The 14146-nt window shown below is 42.7% G+C and overlaps 1 protein-coding gene across 4 annotated transcripts in view; it reads left to right on the forward strand.

Annotated features, from left to right (window-relative positions):
- Elp1 (elongator complex protein 1) overlaps positions 1–14146 on the forward strand; it is a 58812-nt gene that overhangs the window by 36718 nt on the left and 7948 nt on the right. For 3 of the 4 annotated variants that reach the window (XM_027403056.2, XM_027403054.2, XM_027403055.2), the window contains exons 23-32: positions 934–1071; positions 1176–1261; positions 1775–1923; positions 3601–3724; positions 4862–4959; positions 6789–6990; positions 8902–8963; positions 10753–10815; positions 11328–11388; positions 13874–13987. In XM_027403056.2, coding sequence (XP_027258857.1) covers positions 934–1071; positions 1176–1261; positions 1775–1923; positions 3601–3724; positions 4862–4959; positions 6789–6990; positions 8902–8963; positions 10753–10815; positions 11328–11388; positions 13874–13987 — 1097 coding nt within the window. Of the gene's footprint in view, positions 1–933; positions 1072–1175; positions 1262–1774; positions 1924–3600; positions 3725–4861; positions 4960–6788; positions 6991–8901; positions 9044–9137; positions 9154–10752; positions 10816–11327; positions 11389–13873; positions 13988–14146 lie in introns of those variants that run through there. The other variant, XM_027403057.2, reaches the window with a different exon arrangement.

Raw genomic sequence — 14146 nt, forward strand, 5'->3', positions numbered from 1 at the left:
GATTAAAGGCGTGCGCCACCAACACCCGGATCATAGCAACAGCAGTTTTAAGGCTGATTTTTAACACTCTCATCCTGAAGTGTTATTTGGCTTGTTTCTTCAGTTTGCTGTAAAATTATTCTTCTCATGAGATTGGCATCATATACGATCCTTTCTCTGTGATGAATTTTCCCCACCAACTTCTTAATGAGATTTTTTAAAGCTAGGAAGACATTGACTGTTGGAAATGTCTAATGATGTCCCCCCAGTTCTACAGTCCCTGTTGTCCTGTATGTGCTTTCATTGCTGTCCATGGCCCATCCACCCTCTTCTGGTTTTAGACAGGTGGCAAAGGATGTTGAAGACAGCAGTCCATTTAATTCATCTTGCATAGTGTTAACTAGAACATGCACTTAGTGTGGGGTAGTTAGTTAACTGCTGCAAAATGTCTAGTACTCCACCCAGTGAGTTTCAGCACATACTTACACATCATTTAATACAACACATCCATTCTCCATTAGTCTTTGTGCCCCAGCTCTTGGGTAGCTACTGTTCAGTTTCAGCACAGGTCAGCCTTTTCTATTTAACCACATACTGTGGTGTGAATACATCTGCTTTTACTTTCAGAGTGAGCTCAGCCATGTTTTTGCATGCATCACTAGTCCATTCATTTTCAAGTGGTCAATAGTATACTGCTGTGTAAATATACTACCCTTTCTTCATTCTCTGGTTACCTAGACACCTTGGTTGTACCCTGCTTTAGGCTAATGTGAGCAAAATTATGAACATTACTAAGTAACTTTTGTGGACATGTTTGGTTTCTCACAACTTGAATAACTTTCCAGGTCCCTTTTTCTTTATTGCTTCACAAGCCTGCCTGATGCATGTTAGTGGTGGGATTACCAGACCCACCACTAACATGGTAAGTGATCTGTTTATACCTCTGGTTCTTAGGGAAGAAGATGTCACAAAGACTATGTACCCTTCACCGGTTTACAAGAGTGTCCAGGTGTCCAAGGATCCTGACAGGAAGAATATTGATCGTATATGTGATGCTATGAGAATAGCAATGGAGAACATCAATCCACACAAGTGGGTGCAATTTTATTGTTGGCATCTTTGGAACAACAGGATGTGGAGATGTCTTTGTCCAGTTTATTCTTTCTGTCATTCTGGTGTTTCACTTATCACCTCAGGTACTGCCTGTCAATACTCACATCTCATGTGAAGAAAACAACCCCGGAACTGGAAATTGTGCTGCAGAAAGTACACCAACTTCAAGGTAGAGACCTGCAAATAGACACTTGTTTGACTTGACCTTGACAGTCAGTGTTCTGCAGTTAACCATTACTGTGTCATTGCCACTCCACAGAATTAACTTATGGCTCTTTGTTCACCATTTTCAAACATAAAGATTTTTAAATGTAAAGCATTTTATGAATGAATCAAAGCATATTTTCATCTAGTGTCCAGTCTGTCAGAAAATCTTATTGCTTGGTTGCTGAGTCTGTGGAGTTTGTCACAAATGACTGTTCTGTTCTTTTTTTCTTTCAACATATATTGGCAAGGTTTGATGTAGCCCACTCTGGCCTCAAACTCACTATGTAGTTACAGATGACCTTGAGTTTCTGATCCTCCTACCTCCACCTTCTGAGTACTGGAATTACGGGAGGCACACCGTCACTCCTGATTTTATATATATAGCATGGGATCAAACCAATGGCTTCATGTGTGCTAGACAAGCTCTTAACTGACTGAGCTCCACCCTAGCCCATTCTTTCTTGAACACCAACAGGAAATGATCCCTCTGTTGCTGATACTGTGAGTGCAGAGGAGGCCTTGAAGTACCTGCTACTCCTGGTAGATGTAAACGAATTATATAATCATTCTCTTGGGACTTATGACTTTGATTTAGTCCTCATGGTAGCCGAGAAGTCGCAAAAGGTATGTGGTATTCACATTTTTTGTACCATTTTGAAACTTTATATAATCATAATAGTGTGGGACCCTGTTCTTTAGAAAAGAGTGGTACTTTATCTTATGCTATGAGTGGATACAGATTTGAGTCTCCAGAGTGAGGTTGGGTTTTTTACTCGTTGGGCCCCCCCCACCACCACCACCCAGCTTCCAAATAAATATATGAAGATTTATTCTTACATATGAATGCCCAGTCTTACCTTGGCTTGTTTCTAGCCAGCTTTTCTAACTTAAATTATCCTGTTTCTCTTTAATTACTTTTTGCCTCTGGGCATTTTCTTTATTCTATGTATCTTTTTTTCCTTCTTACTCCGTAGTTGGCTCCTGCTGTACTCTCTTCCTTTTCTCACTCCCCACTCTCTTCCCTAGATTTCTTCTCCTATTTATTTTCTCTGCCTATAAGCCCTGCCTATTTCTCTCTCCTGCCTTGCTGTTGGCTGTTCAGCTCTTTATTAGACCAATCATGTGTTTTAGGCAGGCAAAGAAACACGGCTTTACAGAGTTAAACAAATGCAACATGAAAGAATGCAACACACCTTTGCATCATTAAACAAATATTCCACAGCATAAACAAATGTAATACATCTTTGTAGGGGAAATGTTAGCCATGCCCTCTTGGGGGCTGGTACAGGTGACTCTGACCACGCCCATCCCATCCCTTTCACCAGAAACACTCTGTGGCAGTTAGTGCCACGGATGAAGATGAAAAATTACCTGGGCGCTGATGCGGGAGGGGAATAAATCCTACCAAAATCCATGACCACCCGAGGGTTCTGAATAAAATTCCCACTTCTGACACCACACCAAATAAAGTGGGGCTCAAATAATGCGTACCTCAAAGGAGTCTGACCAAGTTTGATGAACAATTTTTTTTTTCTTCTCGAGACAGGGTTTCTCTGTGTAGCTTTTGGAGCCTCTCCTGGCACTGGCTCTGGAGACCAGGCTGGCCTCGAACTCACAGAGATCCGCCTGCCTCTGCCTCCTGAGTGCTGGGAGTAAAGGTGTGTGCCACCAACGCCCGGAGAACAAATGTTTTAATGGGAGAGCATTCATGCTACGGGGTCAGTCCCCTACCACCAGGCGAACCATAGACCAGAGCTGCCTGCGTGCAACCCTCATATTTAAGGTCTTGCTGCGTCACTCTGACCACGCCCTATTGTGCGTGGTCTTCATCACCTGTGCCAGCCCCCAAGAGGGCGTGGCTAACATTTCCCGTACACATCTTAAAGTAATATTCCACAACACCACAGCTACTGTTCCTAAGCCCCATTCTCTCAGTACATTTTACCCTTGTTTTTATGTGTGCTTTTCATAACTGGCGTGTATGTCATGTCATGGATGGCACTGAGAGCCAGGCCTGGCTCTTTCAGGGGTACTTAGGTTCATTGTTGACTGTCTTCTAGATTACAGGCTTGTGTTTTCCTTAGCAGCCTGTGAAGTTAGTCTTTACTATTCCAAAGTTAAACTAATAACACCCAAATATGAAAGTATTTTCCCCAAAACTGTATTTGATTTGATGTAGTATATGATACATAATTGATACATAAGTGTAATGTACATTTAAAATTATGTTGTTCTATGTTTATTGTCTTAAAATTGGAATTTGTGTTATATAAATATCACAAAGAATAACTCTTTTGTTAGGACCCTAAGGAATATCTTCCATTTCTTAATACACTTAAGAAAATGGAGCCTAATTACCAGAAGTTCAACATAGACAAGTACTTGAAACGATATGAAAAGGCCATTGGGCACCTCAGCAAGTGTGGTGAGTATGGGGGATAGTGTTTATTGCTGCTTCAAGGCTTCTCTGGAACTAGGCAAGCTATAAGATAGGGTATAAGGTTATCCTAGACAGATGGGTTTCAGTTTCCAGTCTGGAAAACTTGATTGTTGCATGTTTGCCTTATTTTTGTCTAGTGCCCTGAAATGTCGAGGGTGAAGCAGGTCTCTGTGAGGTGGGGGTACCCTTGCTGAGAACTGGTCCTTTCTGGGGTAGGATTGAGTACCTCCTAAATTAACTTCAGTGTCTCGGTCAGAACTAGTGGATAATCCCATCTCATAGTGTTTGTCCATATGGGATGGAAACGGACCCCTGCTTGCCTACAGTGAGTGGTTTGCACTTATCCAGTTAACAGGGAGTGATAATGTAGAACCACAACAGCACCTCTGTCCTGTACTGGAACAGTTGGGACTTGTCCGGGAGGGTGCCTGTCTGTGGTGCTTCTTAAGTGTACACTCATCTCCTACTTCCATGGAGATCCTGATCCCACTGGACAGAGTGAGGCCTGAGGGGAGTGTGTAATCAGCTCCCAGGTGCTCCTGTGAGGGAGCGTGAAGAAATACTGAGCAGGAGAGTGTAGCAGGAATGCCTAGTGTAACCCTGTCCAACCCGATCTTCTCTTCCCTCAGAATATGGAGCGATGCTTACCAGAAATTCAGATTTGAAGTGGTTCTTCAGATTAAATTGCAGAGACTGAAAAATGCTCATGGTTGGGAGGAGGCTAAAGTGATGGCTAAATCATTAAAGTGCCTGCTTTGTAAGCAGGAAGACCTGCATTCATTCCAAAAAACTCCATGAGAAAGCTAGGTTTAGTGGCGTGTGCTTGTAATCTGAGCTCTAGGAAGGTAGACAGGATGATCCCTGGGTCTCATTGGCCAACCAGATTAGCCTACCTGGCAAGCTCCAGACAATGAGAGACCCTGTTTCAAAAAATAAGGTGGACAGTGCCTCTGAGGAATGTCAGCTGAGGACGTGAGGAACTCCACCTCAGGCTGTCCTCTGGCCTCCACATGCATGCGCACACATGGACACACGTATGAAAAGTTCCACGTTAAGCATAAGTGAAAGCCATTATACTTCCAAAGTCTTACACCTATGTTTGTGTAAATCCTCTTTTTGCAGGACCTGAGTATTTCACAGAATGCCTAAACTTTATAAGAGATAAAAACTTGTATAAAGAAGCTCTGAAGTTGTATCAACCAGATTCACTGCAGTACCGGGTATGTGGTGGCTGAAATGTGAAATGAGGCCCCTGATTGCTTTGGGAATTAGTTGGAAAGTGAGGACATGTTGAGTCCAAACACTGTCCTTGGCTTCAGGGTTTGTCCTACAGCCAGTCAGTCTCATCTTGAACTAGTTAGGAGAAATTAGAAAGGCAACAGTCTTCCAGGAGTTTGGGAGTTTTGGTTGTTTATATAAATGTCTATTTAGGTTTTCTTAAGTTCTAGGCACTTTGCTTCTAAGTTAAATATATTGTGTGGTCTTTCTTATAACCTGATAGGGTGTTGTGTCCAGTTTACAGGTGGGGCCACAACTTGCATAAGTGTCAGAACTGCAGAGTGGCATACCTGAGGTGTTGAGACCAGGCTTTGTGACCACCAAGGACTATCCATTCCTCACTGTTCTACTCTGCTATGTGGCTGTCATCACCATTGTTTGTGTGCAAATTGCATGCATGCTTTTCTAGTTTGCTTTCCTAGTGCTGTGATAAAACACTCTGGACAAAAGCAGCCTGAGGAAGAAAGGCAGGAACGGAAGCAGAGGCCATGGAGAGATACTGGTTTGCTCTGTGGCGCATGTTGAGCCTCTTGTCAGCCCGTGCTGACATGTCCAGTGATGACACTGCTTATAGAGAGCTGGTTCCTTCTGCATCTGTTAGATCAAGGAAAGGCACACAGACAGCCCCGGGCACTCTGATGGAGGCAGTTCTCAGTTGAGGCTCCCTCTTTCTTCCCAGGTGTTTTGACCAAGATTGGCCATCACACACAGCTCTGTGATAGAGCTGCCAGCTGTTTATTGTTGCTACCATAATGATTATTCTTACTCATGTGTATGTATGTGCCTGCTTTTCTGTGTATGCACCAGGTTCATACAGGTGTCCACAGAGGCCAGAAGAGTGTGTTGGCTCCCCTGAAAGTGAGTTCCAGGCAGAGTTCCAGACACCTGATAATGGGTGTTAGGAACTGAACCTGGGTTCTCTGCAAGAGCAGCAAGTTATCTTCACCTCTGAGATCTCTGTCTAGCCACACATGCTAGACTCTTTAGCACCACTTTCTGGTATTCTTTGTATTTTCAATGAACTGTATCTTGTTCCCAGACAGCCTCTGTTGTGTCCTTTCTTGAGCCCACCTGTCCATAGACTTTCCAAGTCTCCCTAATTCATTCTTAGATTGGGGCCAACTGAACTGATGATTTGCTGCTTTGTGTCTGCCAGGCCATGACTTCCAGAAGGGCAGGGACTTTGTGTTATGTTCCCTTATCTCTGCTTTATTCACTGTAAACCTTGGCAATACAGGGTTTATTATATGGCTGCCTGGTAGCTCTGGTTTTTCTCCTCTTTCTCCAGCTCCAGTGACATTAACCTCATTACTCCTCAATCTACTGTGTGCATTCTTGCCACATAGCCTCTCCTGGCTCCTCACATAGCTTCATTTCGTTGTAGCCTTTAGAGGTGGCATGCCCATCATTCTCAGTCATTTTATCCTCTTCTGCCATTATTATAGGCCATGCTGTGTTAGTTAAGGCCATTTTCTGTGGCCACCCTGACAAAAGCTTAAATGTGCTGGGTTTTCTTTTTTTAATATTTATTTATTTGTTTATTTAGTGTGTGTGTGTGTGTGTGTGTGTGTGTGTGTGTGTGTGTGTGTGTGACTGTTATTTCTGCCACCTAGAATCATGCATATGTAGGTACTCAGTATATGTTCAGTGAATAAATATCTTCAGTAAGGTTTTGAGTAGAAAAAGGAGTGCCGACTGAAGTAGCCCATATTGGAACTACTATAACGAAACTACTGTCACATTTCTTCACCAAATCTGTGTCTCGTCACAGGTGATCAGTGTTTCGTATGGGGAACACCTGATGCGGGAGCACCTGTATGAGTCAGCAGGGCTTGTGTTTTCCCGATGTGGGGCCCGGGAGAAGGCTCTTTCAGCGTTTTTGGCTTCCGGCAGCTGGCAGCAAGCTCTCTGTGTGGCTGCCCAGCTTCGACTGACTAAAGACAAGATAGCTGCCCTTGCTAGAACTCTGGCAGGTAAGCAGAGCCATTTTGTGTTCACTCTTCAAAAGGTCTGTTTATTGCTTTGTTTGGTAATTTTGTAAATAAGTTTAGGGCTACATTCCTCTTAAATAGAACAGCAGTCCCACAAGCACAAGTCCAAATGCATTGGCATATTTAAAAAAGCAGTTTGTCACCTGAGTACTGGTAGATCTTCTATTCTGTAGCTTTACAGTCTCTTAAGACAGGAGTTGTGGCTGCAATTGCCCTCAAAGTTACGCTGTGTTATCTAACCTGTATTACTCTCTGACCCTTAGACATTATGCCAATCCTGACAGTGTAGCAGAGTTGTCCTTTCAAGAAGGTAAAGATGAAGTTTTGGATGGAGCTATCCTGGTGTAGCCAATATATGATTTAAAGCCATAATAGTTGCCGGGACAGGTGTGGACAAGACCAGATGCACAAACAGAGAGTAGAGGCAGCTGAGTGGCTGGAGTTGATGAATTCCCAGATGTGGGGTGAGGCTAGTGCTTCTGACTTCTGAGAGTCGAACAGTGGTTAAGTGCCCTGAGAGGCATGTGGGGCTCTGGCCTCAGCAGTGCTTGAGATAAAGAAATGCTTGCTTGTATTTCTTTCTCTCCTTTCTCTTCTCCAACATGAGTATTAGGGGTAAGGGATAATTCAAACCGGAACATTCTTTACCAGAGTCCTGTATACATTTTCAATGATCTCATAAAAAAAAAAAAAAGAGCAGTTCTGAAACAAGCCTCCAAACTCATAGGTAGGGTGTGTGTGTGTCCTTCTTATAGCTTAACTTCCCATTCATCCTGTCTAGTGGTGGAATATACATAATTGTTGCAGATGTTCATTGGCAAACGATGTAGAGGGCATGAGCGTTTTAAGAGGCATCGTTGTATAGTGTCTTAGTCACTGTTCTATTGCTGTGAAGAGACACCATGTCCACAGCCTCTCTTATAAAGGAAAGCATTTAACTGGGGCTAGATTATAGTTCAAAGGTTCAGTCCATTACCCTCATGGCAGGGAGCATGTGGTGTGCAGGTAGAGATGGTAGCTGAGAGTTCCACATTCACATCTACAGGCAGCAGGCAGAGAGAGGACAGTGGGACTGGCTTGAGCTTTTGAAACCCCAAGGCCTACTCTACTCCCAGCGACACACTTCCCTCCTACAAGGCCAGGCCTACCCCAACAAGGCCATACCTCCTAATAGTGCCACTCCCTAAGCATTCAAATAAACTAGCTTATGGGGGCCATTCTTATTCAAACCACTACATACAGTATAGTTACTTTGTGTACACATTTAATTGAGGCAGTTTACATAAGCCAACATTGGTGGAAAAAAAGTAACCACTTCACTAGTGGAGGTGCTTATATGGTCGTTTTTTCATTAGTAATTGTCCTGGAGTGGGGATAGGGTGGAACAGCCTCTTAGGAACACTGGGGTTTTATGTGCCTGTTGTAATCTGATTTTTCTGACTAGTGTGATTGTAGGAGCTAAGGACTGCATGGCTGCTGACATAACCAGCCACCTCCATCTAGTGCCCACACAGAGAATTGCAGTTTCTTTTCTGCCAGAGGAAGAAATGAGTTAGTGATAGTTGTCCTTATGCATGCCTTTGAGAGCATTTTGTTTTAAAAGCTAATTTTGGCTATATGTGAGTTTTTAAATCCTGTGATTAATTTAGATTCCTTTACTAGGTAGGGTAGCACACCTCTGTAATCCCAGGAGGCCACAGCAGGGGATTTCAGCTTCAGGCTGGCCACCTAAGATATATAGTAAGACTGTGGATATGGGTGTGTGTGTTTCATGCTGTGTAGTACACCTGTTGTCCTCACAGAAATTCAGAAGTTTGTAGTCTGGTGAGTTGTAGGGACAGAAGTGGAAGCCAGTTTCTGTCTGCTATCAAGTGCTTGTTGTTGTCTTTGCAGGAAAGCTGGTTGAGCAGAGGAAACACAGTGAGGCAGCCATAGTCCTGGAGCAGTATGCTCAGGTGAGCCCCTCCCCTGACGCCCCACTTCAACAAGAAATGACGTTCCTCTTCCTACTAATGCTGAAACTGAAGGAGCCATGGTAATGGTTAGGTCTTGGGGTGGTGTTGGTTCTAAAGGTCTTCCTTTTGCTGGTGTGACATGCAAATCTTAGTCTGGTGTGTCTCTAAGTACAGATTGCTCATCCTGCATCCAAATCTGAAAAGCCTCAAGATCTGCAGTTTTGAGAACTGATAGGGATGCCACAATGGTAATAATCCTATTCCTGTTCATATGTGACAGGGCGTATTCAAAGTGCAGGATCCTTTTGGAAAAAAGACCACACGTGAATGTCTTACTTAAACTTATTTTCTGTCCCCCAAGATACTGTATTGTGTGTGTGCAAATACTCTAAAATCTGAAAAGAAAAGCCCTAAGTACTTGGTCCTATGCCCTTCCGATACACATTCTCAGCTTGAAATTGTAGACTGTGGGTAGAGTACTAGAAAGCTCTGCTGTAGTGTGTGCCTGTGACCTGCCTGTGGAAAGCAAACTCTGCTTCCTGTGGTAACTTTGCCAAAGCAGAAGCAGTGAGCAAGGACCATTAGAAGACAGGCCACTAAGCGGTGGCCACTCATGTGCTTCATTCCCTTTCCATAGTCTCTTAAAAATGTTTCTTTTTAACCAAGGCAGCTTGGGGGCAGATTGTATGTGGCTATGTGAGGTTGTGGTAGAATTACAGAAGTTACCATGAAAGTACTAAAGCAGTACTGACTGATCACAGGCTGCTAGGCCACGGGCATGTAGTAGCCATCAAGGATTGCTGCTGTGCACAGTGGTGGTCTTTTGTAAGAGAAAGCTTTTCTTGTTTTGTTTGTTTTTACATGTGTGTGCATTGAAGAGTACATGCCTGTACACTTGTGCTTATTTGGCAGAGCCAGCCTGGTCTAGAGAATGAGTCTAAGACAGACAGCCAGAGCTACATAGACAGTCCCTGTCCTGAAATAACAACAACAACAAAAACAACCCAAAACAATAACAACAAAACACTTGAAGCTACTCAAAATATATCAACAAACTAATCTTTTTTTAACAGTTTACTTATTCTTTTAAATTTCATTTTACATTCCAACTACAGTTCTCACTCCCACCCTCTTTTTGCCCCCCCTCAACAAGCTAATCTTAAGAACTGAAACCATAAAAGGCTTAGGGGAAGATGGGGTAACCTTATCAATACCTTGGCAGTATATTCTTAGATCTGATACCAAAAGATCAGCAATTAAAATTGAAATCTATAAATTGGACTTCATATGAATGAAGACTTGTCAAGAATGTACAAAGACAGCTTAGAGAGTGAAAGAAAATATTTTCAAAGCATTTATTTGATAACGATTTAGTGTCTTAGAATATATGAAGAACTGTTATTCAACAAGAAACAAACAAGCCAACTAGGAAATTACTGTTTATTTCACTATATTTTTCAGGGTTTAGTCTTGTTTCCAGTTAAGCTTTGCAGTAATTCTGGGGAAAGAGCTAATTTTTTTGACAGGCTTGTCTTGTGACTTTGATATCCCAGGATGTAAAGAAAAGGTGCTTGCCTTGTATTTGGTCATCATTCAGAAGATTAACCCGGTTGTCTTTTATGCCAGTGTTTTTGGAGATTACTATCCAGTAGATATTTGGACAGGCAAGATGCTGAGAACTGGAGCTGGGAGGGCTGAGGCTGCCTGGGAAGGCGGAGGGGCTCTATGTGGCAGCTCCTTTTAAGGCTGCTGCATTCGCCTGTGCTTGTCCTCCTTTTTCCCTTGGCAGGATTATGAAGAAGCGGTGCTCCAACTGCTGGAAGGAGCTGCCTGGGAGGAAGCTCTGAGGCTGGTAAGAGAGGTTCTGAACAGCTTCTGCTATGCTGGGTGCTGAAGGAGAGGGAAGCAGTGGGTCAGTTGGAATTTCTTGTCTTCTGAATAAGTGAGGTTTTATAGATGGGTTCAGGTTCCCAGTCCTTTGGATAAGTGGTATATATAAAGACATTTAAAACCTATCCTCAGCCCGGCAGTGGGGATGCACACCTTTGATCCCAGCACTTGGGAGGCAGAGGCAGGCGGATCTCTGAGTTTGATGCCAGCCAGGTCTACAGAGCAAGTTCCATGACAGTAGGGCTACACAGAGAAACCCTGTCTTGATAATAAAAACCTATCCTTGGTAATGTTTGGAGTTGGGCCTCTATATACAATGTACTGCTGTTGTTAAAATGAATTGAATTTCCTTGGCAACCCTTAGGAAGCCTGGTTCTTGGAAAAATGTCCTGGTCCCCTCTAGCAATGGTCTCTGCTTAACTCTACTGGGTAAAAGTATTCCTGCCCTAAAATACTGCATTGTTTTTCTTTTAGGTATACAAGTATGACAGAGTGGATATTATAGAAACCAGTGTGAAACCTTCCATCTTAGAAGGTGAGGATTACATCTAGGCAGTGACCCTTTTAGAATTATGGAGAAAGAGAGAAGACATAAATAGGATAGGGCTCTTTATAGTACTGCATTTTGGTGTGCTATGCTGACTCCATCATAGTTTTTAAGATTATTTTAAGCTGTTAAATGATGTCATTGAAGAGATTGGAGTATTGAAAGCTGTGATGTCTTAGTGTCCCTTGCTAGAGCAAACTCTGGCCTCAGTAACCTACCTCTACCTGGAGGCTGCTGGCACTGAGGTGGGTTACATGTTGGTGGTGGTAGCCCCTGGGAATCTTTGTGCTTATAAGAGTTAATGAACTTGGATATGCACTGTATTTTATAGAAGTATTTTATCATGGTAACTTTCCTGTATTTTAGCTCTGTATTATTATTTATTATTAAAAGGTAAGTGCCTACCTGCAATTTAATTTCAGATTCTACAGAAGTTTCAGGGTGAGTGCATGCATAATCATATACATGCTTACAGAGAAATGGGAAGCAACAAATAGGGTAAAATGTTATTTATGGGTGAATCTAGATGAAGGATGGTATGTTCATTGGGCTAGTGCAGCTCTCAAGGAGACTTGAAAATTTTAAAGATAAGCTAAACATATATTTTACAAATAAAGTATATGGCTCTAGAGAACAGGAGAATTAACTAATGGCTGCAGAATGTTCTGGTCTGGGGCCCCTTAAGAGCAAAGTTGGGAAGAGCATCAGTTTCACCTATAAGTCTTAGGAAGTGTGTATTGGCTGTGCTGCAGTGAGGAATGTTAGTGTACACTCACACTCTTACCCTGTCTGTTTTCCCCGTCCTGTTCTAATTAGAGCTTGTGGGTACCTGTTACGATAAATCTTTCTGCCAAAAGCCGCTGAGCCCCACCGCCACGTCTGAGCTTTACGCTAGCCGCCTGCCCGAGTTAGGCCCAAATAAATACACAGAAACTTGTATTAGGTTCAAAGCTGCTTGGCCAATGACTAGGATTCCTCATCTGTTAGCTCAGTCTCAATTATCATAAATCTATATATTTTATAAGACTTATCTTATCGGACGCCTTATTGGCGTCCCTCCTTGCCAGTGGCTTACATCCTGCCACTGGAGGAGGCGAACGGGAAAAAGGGACCCTTTCTGTTTCTCCTTCGATTAAATATGAGTCTCCTTGCTATGTCACTTCCTGTCTGGATCAGCACTTCTCTACTACATTTCCCAGAATCCTCTTTGACTCCTAGTCCTGCCTAACTTGCCGTTTCATTGGCCAAACAGTATTTTATTTAACAATCAATAAGATAAACATACACAGTACATTCCCCATCAGGTACCTTTGTAGTGTTTGCTGTAGTCATGGCAAACCCAGTATAGAAAGCATCCTCCCTGACTCTATGCCATAATCTAGGTACTGCTTACCACCAACAGGAACTTGGGAATGCTGATAATTCTTCTGCATGAGCTAGTCTGTCTACTCCCTTAGAGAGTTTAATTTATTTGTATTTTCTTTTATTCTGCTAGTACTGTTTTTCCACTGGACAGTAATTTCAGAGATCATTAAAAACCTTTATTCCATGCCCACAGTCATTTCCATGGGTTTTTCAGAAGAAGCATTTAGGTTCCTTCCATCCTGCCTTTGTTAGCAACTCCCTGCATAGTTCCTTTGTTTGCTGTTTTCTTTTCCGGTTAAGTATCAAGTCTTCACTGATTTTGTAAGTTTAGTGGTTGAGAATATTCTGGGATGGTATTGTTAGGTGAGCTCTGCAGGTGTTAAGGCAGACAGTGATCCTCGAAGAGGTAAGAATGAAAACTCAGTTCAGAATGATTCCAGAGTCGGATGCCAGGCAGTTTATTGCCAGTATATGTAAACACAGTGTAATTTAGGGATAAGTTTCCTGGTATACAATTCCCAATGACCAAGCAAGCATAATTACATCAAAATTCTACTCTGGGTATATGTCATTTCTTCTAAGAAGATGGGTTCTGAAGATAGGCCACCTGGAAAGGCTCTGACCTGATCTTGGTCATTTGGGCTATCTCTAGTCCTGGTTGTGGGAGCTTGGGAAAGCCTCTGGCTATACAGATAATGTAAGGTCATTTAGATTACTAGCCACTTCTGGTTGTGGAAGTTTGATACAGCTTGACCCAACAGATAACACACATCACCAGGCCATTAATCACCTCCAGTTCCCAGCTTTCTGGATGGAAGAAGAGGTTTTATATCTTTTCTATTGTAAAGACAATCCTGAGTACTTAATATTCCTGGTTTCCCTCGAGGTCTTTAGGTACAAAGACCTTTGTGCTCCCAAAAGTATTGATGAATTCTGAGAACTGGTATCTCCAACTCATTAATGGATAAAACAATTTTGGTTGGTAGACCTATATACATCTTTTGTTGCTGTTGAATTTTAAGACTTCTTTATCACACCCCCTTCACTTAAGTTTTATCTCTTTGCTTAAAAATCATCCTTAAGGTACTTTTTCATTCTGCATCCTCAGCCCAAAAAAATTACATGGCCTTTCTGGACTCACAGACATCCACATTCATTCGCCATAAAAACCGTTTGATGGTGGTTCAAGAGCGCAAGAAGCAAGCTCCACAGGTGCACGTGGGTGAGTGCCTCTGAGAAGCCCATTGATACTTGTGGTGGTGTGTGGCAGGTGGGCATCCATGTACCTTGTCTATGCACCTTGTCTGTGGTCAGTTTTCTGAGGCAGGCAATTTACAAAGAGAAAGGGATTGTTTGGGCACCTGGCTTTGGAGGTACAAGA

This window comes from Cricetulus griseus, chromosome 2 (assembly GCF_003668045.3).
Source record: "Cricetulus griseus strain 17A/GY chromosome 2, alternate assembly CriGri-PICRH-1.0, whole genome shotgun sequence".
NCBI lineage: Eukaryota > Metazoa > Chordata > Mammalia > Rodentia > Cricetidae > Cricetulus > Cricetulus griseus.